Raw genomic sequence first — 20,279 nt, 5'->3', positions numbered from 1 at the left:
CAATTTTGAGAGAAGGTGGGGCTCTTTTGCCAAATATTATCATTTAATTTGAATTAATTTATATGGTTTCCTTCCAATCTTATTTTATATAAATGTGAATTGGCGGTTGATGATTTTTCTGATATATATATATATATATAGATAGATAGATAGGGAGGGAGAGGGGGAGGGGGAGGGGGAGGGGGAGGGGGAGGGGGAGGGGGAGGGGGAGGGGGAGAGGGAGGGGGAGAGGGAGAGGGAGGGGGAGAGGGAGAGATGGAGATGATTGTAAGACGTATTGCTCTGGGAGTTGGTTCCTCTTTTTTCTTTTTCTTTCTCTTGTAGTTACTGAGATTTTTCTTTTAGTAGTTGGGGTCCTCTTTTTCCTTCTTTTCTTTATAAAAATATTTTTTTCATTATCGTATACTATTCTTTTTTGATAAGTTTTTTTTTCTTCAGCTTTATTAACTGTGTGTATATATATATATATCAATTTGCTGAAATCTTGTACCATTTTAAAGCTGTAGAAGATTATGTATCAATAAAAAGATTTTTAAAATGAAATAAAGCGGAGGTTTCGAATTTATTGCCTGAAAGTATAGAAGAGGCCGAAAATTGCATCTGTACAGGGCGTGGGGTCTACTACTGAAAGGCAGAATTCAGCTAGGTATTTCATTTTAATTGGCCAAATAGCCTTCTATGGGCACAGATGCCTTATGTTTATTCTTTGATATTCGGCAGTACCCCTTGGAAATACTGACCATTTGAGGACAGCACAGTGGTGCTGCACAGTTCCAGCAACCCAGGTTTGATTTTGGCCTTGGGTACTGTTTGTGTGGAGTCTGCATGTTCTCCCTGTGAAAAACCCATGGGTACACCATTTTCTTCCCTTATCCCAAAGCCATGCTGGGCAGTTAAATGACAGGAGAATCAGAGTGGAACTGATAGGCACAAGTGATAATCGGGGATGGAACTGAAGGGAAATATCCAAGAGCTGGCATGGACTTGATGGGTGAAATGGCCTCCATCTATGCTATAAGAAGATATGTAAGAATGCAAGTTTAAATCCTATTATTTTCAATTACACCTTGCAAATATCATGCCTTTCTGATTGGGGCCCCTGCAAATACCGACCAATACGTGGGCTCACTCATTGAGTGTCTCCGTACAAATATACATCTGTTCTGTATCCCCTACTCAGCACCTTTCAGTGATCCTTACAATTACTGATCAAGTCCAAGAGATTCGTTACAAATATTGAAACATTCAGTAGCAAGTAATCTGCTGCACTTTCGTAATGCAGTCAGATGTTGTTTAACCTGAGTCCGAATTTGCCTGACGTCCTCCACTGTTCAAGCTCCAAGATCTTCAAAAGTGAGGAAGGTAGTGATTGCACCAGCAACATTACAGCCATGGACTTTGACCCTTTGCCACTGTTCAGATGTTTCATCGGGCAGAGTTTTGACACCTACTGATAGCTATCTCGTCTGAGAGAAGGCTTCTGAAATGAAGCCATCTAAATGACTCATATTGATACAAAACTGAGCCCATCTGCCTCATGCAATATCAGTTTGGATTCCTCCATTATTGGTAAGTGTGCATTCAATTCAAAGCTTCAAACTCTGGCATCTCCTTCCCAAATTTGTCCGTCTCACTCTTTTCCTTCAAGCTGTTCTTCTTTCCCTTTTTCTTTAACCAAGTGTTTGGTCCCATTTCTCCTCGTGTGTTTTGATGTCACGTGTTATTTGACAGATGTCCCAAGAAGCACTTTGAAATGCTTTACTATATTAAAGACATGTCACAAGTTTATGTAAAAATGGTGTGATTCCCTCAACTGGACACATGTTCAGTGAAGATGGAAATAGCATTGACACATGCTTCCTGGACAGTGTGCCATCATTTTATCTTCTCAACTTGCTCTTCCCTTCTTTGGGCGCTTCTAACACCTTGGCTGGGTCTGGAAAATCAGTACTTTTTCTGTATTTGTAACCTACAGCTCGCAGATGGTAAATATAAAACTCCAGAACGTGCATGAACTTGGGCTTTACGTAGTGAAAGGAAATTGCCAAGTCAGAACAGCATTCGGGCCCCTGGGAAATAAAGGAAACTATTAGTCACCACCAAAAGCACAGAAAAACAACCTTCTCATAAGTTTCTAAACTATACATATCACTTTTATCATGTTTACACAGATACAAAAATCTTTTCCCAAAGCAGAATTTAAGAAATTTGAGTTATAAAACAGTTGGGTGGGACTAACACTTTGAATTGATACATCACAATACTATTGGTTAAATAGCATTAAACAATTGTCATTTAGGTTTCAATATTCAGATATTTCAGGTTATTATAAATTCTGAGCACAACATTTTCTTTAAATATAAACCAATGCTTCTCAAAACTGAATTCCCCATGAATTACAAACAGTGAAAGTCTTGAGCAACCCGAGACAATTTTCTCCTATAAAGTTTATACGTTGTACTGGTGTCAAGGGCACAGGTCACTATCATTTTATAATTGATTTTAAATCTGTTTGGAGATAATCACATGACAACCAATCACCCATACTTCATACAACTTTCCATTCTCAATCTGGATTGTACATTTACTTAAAAGGTATCACCACATAACTTCCTGACTCCAGTCATTCCTCCCCACAACTGCTGTCATTCCAATAAGCTTCATTACCTTCATGCATTGATATATCTAGATATGGGTAAAAAGATTTGCATTTATCTTAGATCTTAATACTTTTTGTTCACAAAGAATTACTTTGAAGTACAGGTTTTGCTTCACTTAATTAATGAATAACTGAATGATTTATTTTGTTCCCCCCCCCCCAAATGGGGCAAAGTTCATTGATTACAATTTTATTTTCATCAAGGGAAAAGCATTGGTTAAGACATCAAGGGAACTCCCTGTTCTCTCAATGGAGATTTCTACTGCAGGCATCTAATTTCCATTGTCTGAACAACAAGTTATAATCTTATCCTCATTGGGTTCAAACATCATTGGTCTGTCTGACCTTAGATAATTTTGTAGAAGCCAAAGCTTAAATTGATGACATTCTTTATCAAAATGGTTCTTGAAATAATGTGGCAGCCAAGATGGTGTCCGTCTAAGAAAAGATAGTGTACCACCACAGCAAGCAGCAGGAATTTTTGTTCTGTATTCAATTGATACACAGTTCAACTTTCAGGCACAACCCAAACCCTGGATCCTTTGATCGGAATGGATCAGTTGTAAATTGCAACAGCTGCTATTGATCACTGATGCAATATATGGCTCACATGATAAGTTTTAAATGTGAAACATACAGTAGCTTTCTGCAATAGGAATAACGTTTCAAGGAAATAAAATCGATAAGAATCACCAACGCCTCTCACTACACCTGCTCAGTGGCCAAGAGTCATTCTCATTCCAGGGTCACACCACCATAATCAGCCCAAAGTATACTCACAAATCTATCCCTCTATGTGTAATATTTGCTTTGCTGACAACTCTTGTTTGCCAGCTGCCACCAAATGAATCTGAAAGCTGTAAACTCAGGAGATTATAAAACACAATAAACGCTTGGGGACTTGAACTATAGGATGAACAAGAATGATGGTGATAAATTGTATCTGCTTCTTACAAGGGTCATGCCACAGGTAAAACACTATAATACTCTAGTAAAAGAATGTATGACTAATTTTTGATTTAATTTTTTTTATTAGTCCTAGCCTTTACAGTAAAATCAGCCAGGACTTTTCTCATTGAAAGTTATAGACATCAAGCCGCCCAACATATTGTTTTGCACAGATAAGAAAATAGTTTCACACTTCTGCTGAACGATATTAATTCCATTGATTTTGATTTTTTTATAGGCTATCATATTTGATACCTTTGCACAATCATACTTTGCTAAGTGGATCTTCCATTTGATTTTCCATTATTCTCTCTGCCTTCCCTCACAATGTGTGTGACGAAAGGTTCTTGACCTGAAATTTTAATTCTTATAATTACTCCGCAGAGGCTGCCTGGTCTGTTGGTTATTTCCAACATCCTGAGTGATAATCCTTACAATCAGAGATGTTCTGGCTGAAATAAAGGATGGAACAAACATCCTGCCATCCTCTCTGGTGAAAGCAAAGAATCCACTGGCAACACTGCAAGGAGGAACAAGGGATTGCTGACCATTGGTCCATATTCATTACTCAACAGATACCACAGAAATAGATTACATGGTGATTGATTCAGAATCTTTATGGGATCTTGCTGTGCACAAGAGGGATGCTCTACTACCTACTTTACAATAATGTCAGTGCTTCCAAAGTGTTCAAGAGGCCATAGCTTCAAAATAAGAGGGAGAAAGTTTCATGGAGGTATGCAAGGCAAGTTCTTTTATACAGAGTGTTAGATGTCTGGAACACACTGCCAGGCGTAGTAGTGGAAGCAAACATGGTGGTGGTGTTTAAGAGGCAGTTAGACAGTCACATGAACAGGCAGGGACTGGAGGGATATGGATCCTGTGCAGGCAGATGGGATTAGTTTAATTTGGCAACATGGTCAGCCCAGACATTATGGGCTGAAGCACCTCCTCCTGCCTGGTACTGCTCCACGTTCTGTAAGTATCTAGGATATCTTGATGTCATGAAAGGTGTGGTATAAATGACATTTTGTTTGTCTAATCTTGCATCAAACCCTGCTGTGAAACTTTTATTTATTTTCCACAGGTTTTGGAATGGCAACAAAGCAGAATATTTCCAAAAGTGAATTTTAAACCTCTGATTAGCCTATCTGGATTATATCATTAACCTCACATCACATGTATTGTTAAGAGCATGGTCCTTCACTTCATAAAATATCATTATCTTCTTCAAAGTTTATTCACAGAGATCTGACATCCTTCAGATAAACCATTAACTCAAGCCCCCACCAATGGTAAATATCAGGGCCATGTTATAGTAAATTATTCCAGCAGGATTTTAAGTCATTGGGTGATCCATTAAGAGTCTGGGATAAATCCATTTAAAGGAAGCAGCTACATTTTAAATCACATTCTGCAACGATTCCTAAAAATCTTCTGAGGCATTTACATTGCAACGTTGTTCTGCACTAACCTCTGAGCTTGGCATCATTTCCTGTCAACACCCACTGCTGGCCATAAATAAACTGAAGGAGAATGCTTTGCATGAATGGATGATTTGAAAAGTAAGGCTGGCAAAGCCTGTGCAGATATTGCCAGGTATCACAATGCAAATTGTTTTTAATACATCCAGCAGATAAAAAAAAATCCACTTCCAATCAACCTGTTTATCATTTCAACATTAGAATGTTGCCTGAAAGTTTGCTGGATTCACATACATGGATTTACTGAAAATTAAATTACTGTTTTTGTGATGTCATTGAGAAACAAATGCTTTTTGTCTCTGAGAAGTACAACTGGTACAGTATATCCACAGGACTCTGGTAACCAGGATACAGAAATGTAAACTGTCCTTTACAATCAAAGCCAGTGCCTGGCCCTTTAACTAATTGTCATCATTGAAAAGCTAGAGAGGTGTGTCTCTCTCTTTCTGTGTAAAATCTGCACTCTGCAGCGACCCAAGGTTAGGCTCCCATGCCAAATCAATCAGAGAGCTGGCTGCTTCCCACAGGAGTGAAGCGTGTTCCATAAACAAGGTCAAGTCAGCCTCTTTGATGGCTCAGAGGAGAGGCTGCCAGAAATTCCTGGTGTGTATTTATGAATCTGGAATGGAGTGGTCTTCCTGCCTGCCCACATCACCAACCCATTTCAAAACACTGGCCTCAGGCCAACTGAAATATTTTGGGCGGGCTCTCATCCTGTTCAAGTGTAACTAGTTAGCTAGATTAGGGAAGAATTTCACTGTAGCACTCTGCCAAGCCAGTTGTGGAAAGTAAAAAGGGTTTCAAAACTCACAATCCAAACTTTCCACAGGGCAGCCAATATTTGAAAAGCACCCACAATCGGCCAGTTCCCCATCGTGTCCAGGCTGTTTTTGTGACGGGATAGGTTTTGATAATTTATGTAGGTCACTGGGCCTCTATATTCTATTTAAAAACGCAAACGAGGAAATCTGCAGATGCTGGAAATTCAAGCAACACACAAAAAATGCTGGTGAACGCAGCAGGCCAGGCAGCATCTATAGGAAGAGGTACAGTCAACATTTCGGGCCGAGACCCTTCATCAGGGCTAACTGAAAGAAGAGCTAGTAAGAGATTTGAAAGTGGGAGGGGGAGGGGGAGATCCAAAATGATAGGAGAAGACAGGAGGGGGAGGGATGGAGCCAAGAGCTGGAAAGTTGTTTGGCAAAAGGGATACGAGGCTAGAGAATGGAGAGGATCATGGGACGGCAGGCCTAGGGAGAAAGAAAGGGGGAGGGGAGCCCAGAGGATGGGCAAGGAGTTATAGTGAGAAGGACAGAGGGAGAAAAATAAAGAGAAAAAAATATGTACTCTAACTTCCGTTAATGCCCCACCTCCCCTTCGTACCTCATCCCTTATTTATTATTATTTTTTCTCCCCATCCCTCTTACTATAACTCCTTGCCCATCCTCTGGATTCCCCCCCCCTGCTTTTTTCCCCCTGGGCCTCCCATCCCATGATCCTCTCCGTTCTCCAGCCTCGTATCCTTTTTGCCAATCAACTTTCCAGCTCTTGGCTCCATCCCTTCCCCTCCTGTCTTCTCCTATCATTTCGGATCTCCCCCTCCCCCTCCCCCTCCCAAATATCTTACTATCTCTTCTTTCAGTTAGTCCTGACGAAGGGTCTCGGCCTGAAACGTCGACTGTACCTCCTCCTATAGATGCTGCCTGGCCTGCTGTGTTCACCAGCATTTTGTGTGTGTGTTGCTATATATTCTATCTTGGGTTTGTATCTGCTTGTTTGTCTCCCCCAGGGCAATATAACAGGCATGATAAATGGGTGCAGTCTCTGGGTTAAGAAATAAAAATTGTCAGGGCTGAAAAAAACTGCAAATGCTGGAAATCTTAAATAATTGAAAGTCATCCACATGCCAATTGAGTGAATGCTTTACAAAGCGTTTTCATTCAATCGTCAGGGACAACCCTAAGCTTGTTACTTTAATTTTCCCTCTCATGAGGGCAATAGCCTATCTGTATGTGGCTTCTGCTCTGTTCCAATGAAACTCAGTAAAAGCTTTGAGGAACATTATCTCGTCTTTCTTCTGGGCACTTTGTACCCTTCAAGATTCGATATTGAATTTAACAATTACACGGGTAACTTGCTTTCTCTGTTCAGATCGGATCTGGTCAGTTCTGCTATAGGTTAACCACTTGTAAATTTAACTAAGTTTTCCCCTCTGCTGATATGGTCTGATTATCTGGGCACTTCCAATTAATCTGACCTGTATTTCACAGCATTTGTGTGCCCTTTGTTTTCTCTCTCTCCAGCTGCATTTATTAATCCATCAGTCAGATGATTCCATCAACAAGTTACTACCAGGCAAACCTGTTCCCACACCAAAGATATTCCCTTTGTCCAATCCATCCCTCTTCAACCACTCTGCAACTCAAAACTTCTTTCTTTCAAAGTTCTGTTTAAAGATCTTTGACCTGAAACAGGCACCATTTATCTTGCTTAACCTGCCAAGTGTTTCCAGAATTTCCTGATTTTATTCCACACTCTCAGTTAATAATATGGTGAAGACAGATAGGGTTGAAGTGTGATTTATACCTGGGATCTCTGAAGATTTGACCTGCACTCTTCTAAGCCACCTATGACGTAACTTAGGAAAATTACTGGGACTGTGGGGTCACAAGTTAGGTGTATGCACGTCTGGCTGTTTATATCTGTGAGTGGTGTATCTCTGCATGTAATTGAGCATGTATGCAGATGTGTGTGTGCGTGCATGCTCACGTGTGCCTGACCTTTGCTAGGTTGTGCCCTTCACCCCAGCTGTTTATACACTGATTAGACTGCAAGGTCTGAGAGATCACAGCCACAGCTCACTTAAATAGATCCTTTGTCCTCATTATACTGGATGTTTTGCTCCATTAGTAGGTGCTATATAAAGACATACTACGAGTAACGGACTTACGTCTTTAGCTGTGTAATTGGTGAACTTCCAGAGCCAGAAGTCTTTGCCATAATGACCTTTCTTCAGAAGATTCTCCAGTGAAAGGGGCAAAAAAGACTCTCTTAGGTGGTTATCTCTGGAGTCTCCAGGAGCAATTCCAAGTATTTCCATACATTTTCCCAGTTCCACATCCTCAATATGGGAAGTATGATGACAGGTGCCATCTTTGAAGGCTGCCACATATCTTTTCAATGCTTCCCTGCTCAAAACATAACCAGATCCTCCACTCATGTAGCCCTGTTTGTTAAACATCTTAAAATGCCTGCCCATGTACACAGGCCCATCGGGGTTGTACTTTGAAAGAAGAAATCTGAGATTTTCGACAATGACATAGGTATCATCATCAGCCTTCATAAACCAATCAGCCTCATTGATATGGTGTTGGTGCACATAATGGAAGGCTTTAATGGTTTTCAAGTACAGCTGCTCTCTGCCCTCTTTGGTTTCCAGTCCGATTGCAGGGAAATCAGGATTGCTCTCCGAGCTCATGAACAGCAAAGTGTTGCAACGCTTGCCCCAGGTTGCTTTGACATGCTTGGCTTTTATTTCCAGGTTGACAGGCGATGTCATCACCCAACAAAGAATGCACACCTTCTTGTACAAATCATCTGCTACTGAGTGACTTATTTCTGTCAACAATAAAAACACGTTGCAACTCCATCACTTCATCCAAACTGACTGTGTTATGGTATAAATCTGTTTCAAATATCATTTGAAAAGCAAAGTACTGCTAATGCTGGAAATTTCTGTGATAACCACCTATTATCATCTGGGAGAATCTAGTGTGGGAGAGTGGGAATTTCTGGAGTTTGCAGTAATTGCACAGTTATTCAAAATGCACGTGTATGTTGACTTTGGATATCAATAGCCTTTTAATAACCATTTACGCATTTTCTAAGCCCATCCTATCCAAAGCCTTCAAATGCTTAAACCTTGAGAAAATCAGCTGTCTCAAAAAAATCAAAATTTAAAATACAATAAGATTAAAATATGCATTAAAATATCCATCAATTTCTGTGTTTGTTAACATTTAATACTATAACATTACAAGATTATGATTTAATCTTGAAAAATAATACATTTGCAAAAAAAAAAGACATTTTAATTGCATGAAACAACAATTTAAGCGTAATATTTTAATGGTCCAGAAGTAAACATCTGGATTTTGGTTTTAAATGGTCCATGGAAAAATATTGCATCTTAAAATCAAGACTAATATAATTTCAACTTCACAATTTTCAAACCCCAGCAACACACAAAATGCTGAAGGAACTCAGCAGTTCATGCAGCATCTATGGAAGTGAATAGTCAGTATTTCAGGCCGAGACCCTCCTTCAATCCCCTGTGTCAGTTTCCTCCTATTTGCGTAAACTCCTCTGATCCTATTATCCTCAAGTCATTCAATCATGCCTCTTACGGATCCTGATTTTCATCACCTTTCCACTGGCTACTGGTCACATGGCCCATTATCAGCTAATTTGTTCACCACTCACTGCCTTGCATACACAACAAATATGCTTTATTTTGGGTGAGATTGCAAGGTGACAGGAGCTGCAAAGTAAGAATACAGCTTCCAATTGGGTCTGAGTTTGGGGAGGAAAACAGGAAGGAGAAGATAGAGAGCACATGAGGCAAAAATGGACAGAATGATAGATAGAAAGGGAGAGACTGGGTGAAAGAAGGGGTTGGGAGATGAGATGGAAGAAATAAAGGGGAGAGGAATTGTAGGGATAGAATGAGCGAGATGGGGAGGGAGGTGGAGAGAAATAGAGAAAGAACAAAGCCCAACCACTCTTTCTGAATCTCTCACCTCCTTTCTGTCCCATTTCTGTTTCTCCCCTATGTCTGCCTGTTTCTCTCCTCAATATCTGCAGTTTTTTTTTGTTACCAGTGATGTAAACTCAGCTCTCACAGACTCTGACCATAAGCTTCTTGATCATTATTTCATTAGAGGAAACTAACTGGCTTAGTTACCAACTCATCCTTCGTAAATTTTGATGACATAATAATTTGGGATATGCAAATAAATGCCAGGCTGTGGGAGATCTCAATGTTGAGATGCTTTATTCTCTCATTGCAGCTGAAATGAGTGAGCCTGTCAGGCATTGTATAGTGACTCAGTTGTCCAAATGTAAAATACTTTGTATTGTTCTGTGGAATGTGATTTAAACTGGAACATTGAGAATAAACACAGAAAGATTCCTTATTCGTTTTTTCTTTGGCTAGCTCAGCAAATGTTGCAACTTTTCTAGACAAGGGAGGGAGTAAAGGAAGATAACTAAATATCTAGTGTTAATTAGCTTCAACCTGAAAAGACATCAGTAGTTCCACATAACATAGATTTGATCAGCCAAATGGCCTCCTTTTGACCATAGTCAGTCTGTGATTCACTAATTCAAGGAGGACTTGAGAATTTTGGACGGTAAGTGTCAGTTTCAGAAGAATGAAGAATAAATGTTCAGGATAAAAAGAAATTAAATAAAAATTGAATTGCAGCAGCTTTGCTGACTAATAGTGGTAAAATGATCAGCTAAATCATTACTTATCTATTTCAGTGACACATAGCAGATTAGTTACTTACTTGAACTATAATTCATCATTCCTTTTCCACGGAACCTGTAATAATGGAAGCTGTAACGATTGTGATTACTTTGAGTGTTGCCTTGCATATGTAATTTGGCCATGTTAATGATATAAGAGCAAATGAAAATTCCCATGACAATTCCAATGATGTATTTGATAAAGGAGCTCATGGATCTTGGAACTGCCATCGTTTTCTGAGAACGACAAAAACAAATCACTGTTTAATTTGAGAAAGACCATGAATTAAGCTGCATTGAATCTTACCAGGGCACTACTTTATCGACAGTTATGCAAAATAGATTTCAATATGACTTGCCCAAGGACAAAATTGTACATTTACCTGTCAGCTTTGTAACAGCTTAAAAATCAAAGGGCAAGGCCTTATTATTAGCAAAGTTGAAGATGGAAGGAAAAATAAAGAAAAATGTACCTGTATGTTCAAAAATATTTAAATTTCTTTTAAATATATATTCACAGTAATATTTACCCACATTGGACAAGTTACCTGTGCAATGTAATGTAATATCAACAAATCAATTAACTGAAGGATTGATGTTAGAGAATGGTCAGCAACAAGAGTTTTGCACATGCATGTTTATCTACTTTGATTGCTATTCACCATTAGGAGAGTCAATGCTGACACTGGAAACATTCAAATTAAAGGCAACATCTCATTAGATTAAGGCTCCATTATAACAATAGCAAAGCCAATATGACATTACCTTCTGTAAACAGCTCCTCACATCCTGGCCTGACTGTGATTAAGTCAGATTGCTAGCTTGACCCTAAAATTGTGAAATTCGGTTTTGTGGTCACTTTTACTGGATCTCAAAATACCTGATTGAGTAAATAAAAAATGTCACTGACCTGCATTCTGTTTGATATTTGACAACTATTAATCTTAAAGTTGTCAGTCAGGGCTCATACAATCCTCACTGAAAACTAATACACCTTCCAACATTGTATACTAGATGGCAGTGAGAAAGAATTTCTCGCCAGATTCTTTGCACTTCAGCACTCTCAGACCATTGAAGCCAATCTAAAGTTTCCATCATTCTGGTTTTTTATTTAGTGATACAGTGTGGGGTAGGCCCTTCTGTCCCTTTGAACCACACTGCCCCATTAACCCAACTCTGATTTTACCCTAATCTAATCGTGGGGCAATTTACAATGACCATTTTAACCTACCCAGTACATCGCTGGACTGTGGGAAGAAACGAGAGCAGCCGGGGAAATCCCACACATTCCATGGGAAGGATGTACAGAAACTCTTTGCAGAGCAGCGCCAGAATTGAACTCCAGTCTTCGGAATGCCTTGAGCTAACCGCTCATTGCACTAAACACTACACTACAAGTTAACTCAGAGTCTGTGAGTTTACCTTCATGGCTCTCAACAACTATATCTTCCATTAAAATGTTTGTTAACACCTCTTTTTATCATGTTCCTCATATCACAGACAGTGGTGGAGGCCAAGTTATTAGGCATATTTAAAGCAAAGGTTCTCGATTAGTCAGGGTGTCAAAGGTTACAGGGACAAGCCAGGAGAATGGAGTTGAGAGGGATAATTAATCAGTCATAATGGAATAGCACAGCAGACTCATAGAAACATAGAAACATAGAAAATAGGTGCAGGAGTAGGCCATTCAGCCCTTCGAGCCTGCACCGCCATTTATTATGATCATGGCTGATCATCCAACTCAGAACCCCGCCCCAGCCTTCCCTCCATACCCCCTGACCCCCGTAGCCACTCAATGGGTTGCATGGCATAATTCTGCTCCCATCTCTTATGGTCTTATCACTGAATGTGGCTTGATATCAAATGTTGTTTGATAAGATTTCTGTCAAGTCTATTAGAATATTTTACTTTATTAAGGATACAATACATATGCAAGCTGCTGTTGTAACACTAGTCATTCCAGCAGCCTGGATGGAAAACTTAATGGTGGAGGAAACCAATGATTATTGTAATTTTAGTTCACTTAATCGTAACAATCACATAGGGGACAAAACAATTCAGACGCTGGAATCTGAAGCTAAAGACCATCTACTGGAGGAACTCAGCAAGCCGAGCAGCATCTGTGGGGAGGAAGGAATTACTGACATTTTGGGTCAAAACCCTTCAGCAGGACTGATGCAAACTTTTGATTGAAAACATCAACAATTCTTCCACCTCCCCCCCCTTCATAAGTGCTGACTGACCAGCTGAGTTCTTTCAGATGATTGTTTGTTGATAAAAATCACAATCTGTCCTGTATTAGATCAATCCTGTTTCTACCTGCACATCTATTTCTGAATATTAGGAAAAACTTCTTCACACAGAGAGTGGTGAATCTGTGGAATTCTCTGCCACAGCAAACTGTTGAGGCCAGTTCATTGGCTATGTTTAAGAGGGAGTTAGATATGGCCCTTGTGGCTACAGGGGTCAGGGGGTATGGAGGGAAGGCTGGGTTCTGAGTTGGATGATCAGCCATGATCATAATAAATGGCGGTGCAGGCTCAAAGGGCCGAATGGCCTACTCCTGCACCTATTTTCTATGTTTCTATGTTTCTATATCAGGTTTTACACCTTTTGCTGACTTATAAATAGTCTTAATTTCCTAATCTTTCCACAGCCACCGACTTTCTCTTCTTCACATCTTGCAACAGACAAATTTCTTCTCCAGTCTTCTTTGAACACCTTCTTGGTTCTTTACTCCATGGCAACCGTTTCTTTAGTTCAGTGCTGCTTCTGAACTGCATTTGTTTTTGGGTTAGAAGATGAAAGTGATAATGAGAATTGTCCTTGACAGTTAAAGAGCAAACAATGTTCTCCTCTTCATCTCTTGTTCTTTCAGTTTTTAGCTCCTTCCTAATTATCCCTTTGTTTTCTCCTTGAACTACTAGGCACCAATGGTTATTCACAGTTGATTTACTCAATTTGTAACAGAACAGTCACAATGACTGTTAGTATTTAGGCAAACACTATTTTTAATCTTATTTCTGATAACCTCACAACTCGAGAGCCCATTACTTGGTTTGCAAAAACAAAAATAGAAATAGGGTACATATGGGAAATCGCTTAATACAATGAGTTGTATCCTTTCAACTTCATTGCTGAGTCTTACACTAACTTAGCTTACACACAAAATTCCTGTTTCAGGAATTATGTTCCGTTTAGATCGTTCATGCACTACATATGTCAGTATGAGCTCCTATAGCTACGCACTTATTATTTTTCTGTGGAAAAAAAATTGCATTTAGCTAAGTTACAGTTCATTTACACAAAATAATCTGCAGATGCTGGGGTGAAAGCAACACTCACAACACACTGGAGGAACTCAGCAGGTTGGGCAGCATCCGTGTAAAAGGCCCGAAACGTCGACCGATCTTTTCCACGGATGCTGCCCAACCTGCTGAGTTCTTCCAGCGTGTTGTGAGTGTTGCTTACAGTTTGTTTATATATTGAGACACAGTGTGGAATAGGCCTTTTGAGCTGCGCCGCCCAGCAATCCCTTGACGTAATCCTAGCTTCATCACGGGACAATTTACCATGATCAATTAACTTACGAACCAGTACGCCTTTAGACTGTGGAAGGAAACCAGAGCACCCAGGAAAAACCCACAAGGTCACGGGGAGAATGTACAAACTCCTGACAGGCAGCGGTGTTCATTTTGTAATAGTCTCAGAAGTAACAATGAGAATTGTTTTCTGCTTCCAGAGCTCAACTGGGGGCTAAATCTTTGTCCTGGCTAATACAAGAACTGAACACACACTTCCTGCTTTCTCTGTGGAATTACCCTGAATTACAAGGCCCAACTGATTAACAATTGTAAGGGAACATTCACCATGTCAAAGACCTGGACAAACAAACCAGAAACCCATGTTCAAATTCAGCCATGTCAGCCAGGTCACAGTATTTCCTTTTCTGTGTTGGCCGATCTTCTCACCCATCTCCACACTCGTTGGTATTCACTCCGGGTGAGATGCCATTATATGCTCCAGTGGTATTGTGGTCTTAAATTGGTCCCCTATGCTGCTAGTTCACAGGTAAATCTTATTTGACATCAAGTTTGTTGTGGGTCTCCCATTTTTCTCAAGGTCCTTTCTCTATATCCAATGTGTTAACTCCAATATGTTATTCAAACTGTGGCTGGTGCAGGGGAAATGAAGAGCCATGGAGAGACATGAAGATCTAACAAAACAAGTGCATCGAATTTATGCAACCATCTCAAACGGCATGGTATGTCATATTATATTAACATACAGTATATCTCATACTTGCACATGCAAATCAGACATGATTTTTCAGACATTAAGATTCAGTCTCTCTTCATTATAAAAAAAAGATTTTCAGTAGATGAAATAACAGTGAAACCAAACAAATTAACTGATGACAGAGAATTCCTTCTGTATGAAGTTGAATACATTTGTCTGCACTAATGGGTAACACATTAAAGTCATTTTAGCTTTTAGTCATGAACCCTCTTTTCTTGCTCCCCCAAAATTTTTCTATTGTACTGTTTATGCTCAGCTGCCGATTACCTTGCTAGTCACGTCCTCTTTGCCAGGTCATGACCATGAAAATACTGTAAATGCCTTTATAGCTTTATTCACTAAACAAACCATCTGACTGTACAGAACAAACAAATCGCTAGTATCATTAAACATTATGAGATGGAGAGAAAGATGTGGGGGTGAGGATAAGAGGTAATTGAATCCTGTCACTGCCTGTAAGTAGTTTGTATGTTCTCCCGGTGGCCGTATGGATTTCCTCCAGGTGCCCCGTTTTCCTCCCACATTCCAAAGACGCACCGGTCGGTAGGTTGATTGGTCATTGTAAATTGTCCCGTGATTAGGCTAGGGTTAAATCAGGAGATCGCTGAGCCATGCGGCTCAAGGTGCCAGAAGGGCCTACTCCACTCGGTAGGCAGGTAAAAACCAAAGCTGCTAATGTTAAGGATGAATTGTAGGGTAAACAAAAGACACCTTAATAAACAACTTGTACTACAACAGTAACAACGTGCAAGGAGGCAGCATCTGCAGAGGGAAATGGACAGCTGGCAGTTTGGATCAAGACCCTTCATTTGGACTGAAAGAGAGATGGCCTATATAAAATGGTGAGTGGAGGGTGTGAAGCAAGACCTGGCAAACAGGAGAATTTAGGCTGGCTGCTGGTGGATGGAAGAGTGGAAATAGTAAAGGATATGAGAGGATTATCAGAATCCAATAGGAAAGGAAAGTGAAAGATGGAACCAAATAAGAGAAGAACCCAGTAGGAGTAGCATGTAGGAGGGCAGATGGAGTAGGTGGAGGAGGAAAAGGAAACAGGGTGATCGGAGACTGGGAGAGGTGTGCTTGAGGGAGTGAGAGCGAGAATTCAATGTTTAATGCTATTGGGCTGTTGATGACTCAGGCAGAATATGAGGCTCTGTTCCTATAGTTTACCCTTGTCCTCACCTAACAGTGCAGGAAGCTGGGGGTAGGCAGGTTGGTCTGAGAATGAGAAGGACAATTAAAATGGCTGGCAATTAGGAGCTCCAAATGGCTATGGCTGAAGGGGCACAGGTGCTCCTACAACAGGCTAGATTTTATCCTCCAAGGACCAGAATTGTTGTATGTCATAAGGCGGGGTGGGGGGGGTGCGCTGGGAGCAGACCCAAATGCAAGACACAGACACTGAAGTACTAGGAACAGGACTTAACTAGAGAGCTGGGTTAGGGACGTGACTGGATGCAGACTAGGAGCTGGGACAAGAACACTGACTTGAGCTAGGACATTGGCCAGGCAAGCAGAACCAGGACTAGGAACTGGGAACTAGGAGCCTGGGCTTGGACTCCAAGCCAGAGACTGGACAAGAACCCAGAACGTGGGTCTTGACTCAGGCTCAGACCCCAGAACTAGGCGAAGACATGACGTGGTCTTGGGAGACAGGACTAAGTGAGGCTACAGAACAGGATGAGGGAACTCCAGCACAGGACAATAACACAAAGCCTTGACTTGGTACTCAGGAACAGCCGAGCCTTGGACTTGGGACGACAGGAACGCAGAACATAGAGCCTTGGACTTGAGAGACAGGAACACAGGGAAATGGAACATAGGGCCAGGACTCGTACACAGAACACCAAGAGACAGATCTCCACTCAAGATAGCAGCAAACAGCCAGTCCTACCCAGTGAAGGCACGGACACTGAGACAGTTCCAACTCAATGATAGACAGTTCCTTATCATGACACAGCAAGGCTCCAGTCTCACTCCAGTGGTTGAACTTGACAAGGTTACAGGCAAGGCTCCAGACGGGGAGGAGGGGGAGGAGGGGGAGGAGGGGGAGGAGGGGGAGGCGGGGGAGGAGGGGGAGGAGGGGGAGGAGGGGGAGGAGGGGGAGGAGGGGGAAGGAAGCCTGGCTTACCCAACAGAGGAGAGGACAGGATACTGACAAGACAAACCAACAACCTCACTCAGTCCCGGGGCGACTTATATTCCCAGCCCCAAGATGAGCATCAGGTGTCTATGATTAAGCCCAACTGAAATAAGGGACAGATGGAAGACCTGGAGTCCGGAGTACACGGACTGGACCATGAACCGGAACGTGGACTTATGGACTGGACCATGACATTGTAAGCTGCAAAGTGCTGTTGCTTCTGCAGACCATAATAAAGATCAATACAAGGATCTAATAAACACTGTAGCATGAATTATTCCAAAGTCTGCTGCAGTCAAGCAAGAGGTGTTGGAAAATCCCTGGTGCCCTGTAGCTATCACAACATCAAAGACACCTGATTAACTAAACACATAAGGAATTTTTCAGCAGATGAGAAAACAATGCTTTACTTCACTTTTGAAACATTACACACTAAATAAAGATTGAAATATACATATACTGGATAACTGACTAAAGTATTAACTGAAACAGAATTTTTCAAAATATATAAAGTCATATGTGAGGAAATTACAATCCACATACATAGAGGTTTGGTGCTAGAGTTTGCCAAGTTGCAGTGAGTGCTTAGAATGCCATGAAAAATTCACTCAGTGAGTCCAAGGATAACTTTTAAAGGTATTTCGCTGTAAAACTACTTCCTAAAAAGCCCACACTGATGCCAGTTGAAACAGTATCACCTTGATTGTGCCAGAATAAGCTCTTCCGTCTCAGGACACTTGTGCATACCAGCTGTTTCACCAACATTACAAATGCAAAGCTGTTTAATCTCCTTTCAGACTGTTTTACAAAGTTTTTTAAAAAGCCACCTGATCATTGCAGTTTACAGAGAGATTTAGACCTGGGGTCATTTCCTCTACTACAGTGTGTACTGTCAACCTAACACACTGAACCTACTTGCCTAGGCTGCTCTGACAACACCGTTTGAACGCACCACCAAGAATAACAAGGGCGACAGATCCAGAGATCCACAGAATCCCCTCCAAGTTACATATTATTCTGAATTGGGAAAAAGATTACTTCCATGAGTCTAAATGCGGGGACTCTGTGTCAAGGAGCACTGCAGGAGTATCTTCATCGGTAGGACTGCATTCGTTCAAGGCAGCAGCACACCCCACCCTCTCGGGGCAATAACTAATCAGTAACTCACCCTGATCTTTTCAATTTCCTTTGAAAAAATATTGTTTCCTCCTTTTAGTGGAACCAGAATTAAAACATATACAGCAGAAAGCACGTCTGCCAAATTAATCTGCCCTTTGCCTAGTTTCACTGAGTCGAGCCCTGTTCCCAAGGTTATTTAGGCGAATCCATCGCTTCATTCACGACCTCCAGCCAGAAATTAACGCGTTTCCCGACGAAGCCACTGCTTAATGCCATTGGATTAACTACTGAGCATTTTCCTCATCGTACCTGCACTACTTAAATTTTCAGAGAGCCTTCGGAATCTTGCAAAACCGGGAGAACCTCGATGGTATTGTTTAATTTGTAATGAAATCCACACAGCTGCTGGGATTGTATAAATGACAGCTGAGTCACTCTAGTCCTTATCTCTCACCCCCCAGAGGCGGGCGGACGGGTTTGTAAAGGCGCACCTGATGCGGCTTCAAAGTGAAGCAGGACTATAGTAATTGTTGGGCGATGGCTAATGGACTATGTTCCTATTTTCGGATCACACATTCTCCCCTTTTGACATTATTGTGCAGCATTTTGAGATACACGATATTTAGGAGTATTAGAAACGAACTTGGAAGTGCAAAACCGAGACAGTACCTTCGCTGGTGTAAAGCGGGTGGCACTGGATGGAAGCGATTAGAATGGAAGATTTGTCAGGAAGAATAAAGATAGCCATATCCTCCTGTGGAAGTAAGTATCCAACTGGTATAGAAGCAGCCGCCCACAGAGGTGCACATTAAAGTAATACAGGCTAACAAGGGCTCATTTGCAGAGCGGAGCATTTGAATATTTATATGCTATTGGTTGGGCCATACTTGGAGTATGGTAAATAGTATGGTCCCCTTATTATAAAAAGGAGGTGCCCACACTTGGAAAGTACAAAAAAACTCAGAAGGGTGAAAGTAGAACAGCCTGTGGCTCTTGACCTAACAAAATACTTCAATATCTTCAGAACTTAATAGAGCAGATATGGAATCACTTGCTGGGAACCCAAAACTACAGTTTATAATTTCCAATGGATGCCAATAAATCCAACTGTGAATTTAAGGAAAACTTCTCACTACCAGATTAATAGAAGCTAAACTCAAGGGACTTAGCAACAACCTCTCACTCAAAACCAAGGAGGTGATTATTGACTGCAGGAGGAGGAAACCGGAGGTCTGTGATCCAGTCCTCATTAGGGGATCAGACGTGGAGAGGGTCAGTAACTTTAAATTCCTCAATGTTATCATTTCAGAGGACCTGTCCTGGGTCCAACACGTAAGTGCCATTATAGAGAAAGCATAGCAACGCCTCTACTTTCTTAGAAGTTTATGAAGATTTGACATGTCACTTAAAACTTTGGCAAACTTCTGTAGACGTGCAGTGGAGAGTATACTAACTAATTCCATCATGGCCTGGTATGGAAACATCTTGAATAGAAACGCCTACAAAAAGTAGTGGATACAGCCCAGTCTATCACAAGTAAAGCCCTCCCCACCGTTGAGTACATCTACAAGGAGTGCTGTTAATATCCATCATCAAGGACCCTCACCATCCAGGCCATGCTCTCTTCTTGCTGCTGCCATCAGGAAGGAGATTCGGGAGCCTCAGGTCCCACACCAAAAGGTTCAGGAACAGTTATTACCCCTCAACCAATAGCCTCTTGAACCAGAGGGGATAACTTCACTGACCTCAACACTGAACAGATTTGACAAACTATAGACTCACTTTCAAGGAATTCTGAAGACTTCTGTTCTTGATATTTATTACTTATTTATTCATTATTTTATAATCATATATTTTTCACAATTTGTTGTCTTTTACACATTGTCTGTCTTTGTTGTACTTATTGATTTTGTTGTGTTTATTTGTATTTACGATTGATGCAACAGGAAAATGAATGTCAGGGTAGTATATGGTGACATGGGTATTTTCATAATAAAGTTATTTTCAACGTTGCACTGGAGTTGTCAAGTTCAATAGTGTGGATGCATGATGAGAAACTAAGTACTTGAGAAAGATATGGAAAGCTGTTTTTATGGCA

General features: G+C 41.0%; 1 protein-coding gene across 2 annotated transcripts; it reads right to left on the bottom strand.

Annotated features, from left to right (window-relative positions):
• Positions 1-232: 232 nt before the first annotated feature.
• On the bottom strand, positions 233-18,575 carry LOC134340136 (glycoprotein-N-acetylgalactosamine 3-beta-galactosyltransferase 1-like). Of its 2 annotated transcripts, none has more exons than XM_063037027.1 (4): positions 18,491-18,575; positions 10,662-10,857; positions 8,042-8,709; positions 233-2,069 (listed from the first exon to the last, which is right to left on the bottom strand). In XM_063037027.1, the coding sequence occupies exons 2-4, from the start codon at positions 10,849-10,851 to the stop codon at positions 1,881-1,883; spliced, it is 1,047 nt and encodes a 348-aa protein (XP_062893097.1). In that variant the 5' UTR covers positions 10,852-10,857; positions 18,491-18,575; the 3' UTR covers positions 233-1,880. The 2 variants fall into 2 exon arrangements, with proteins under 2 accessions (XP_062893097.1, XP_062893098.1); XM_063037028.1 differs by lacking the exon at positions 18,491-18,575 and adding an exon at positions 17,051-17,085.
• Positions 18,576-20,279: the final 1,704 nt, after the last annotated feature.

Source organism: Mobula hypostoma, chromosome X1, assembly GCF_963921235.1.
Source record: "Mobula hypostoma chromosome X1, sMobHyp1.1, whole genome shotgun sequence".
NCBI classification, from domain to species: domain Eukaryota; kingdom Metazoa; phylum Chordata; class Chondrichthyes; order Myliobatiformes; family Myliobatidae; genus Mobula; species Mobula hypostoma.
The sequence above is the reverse complement of the archived record's forward strand: the minus strand, read 5'-3'. Positions and strand labels throughout refer to the sequence as shown.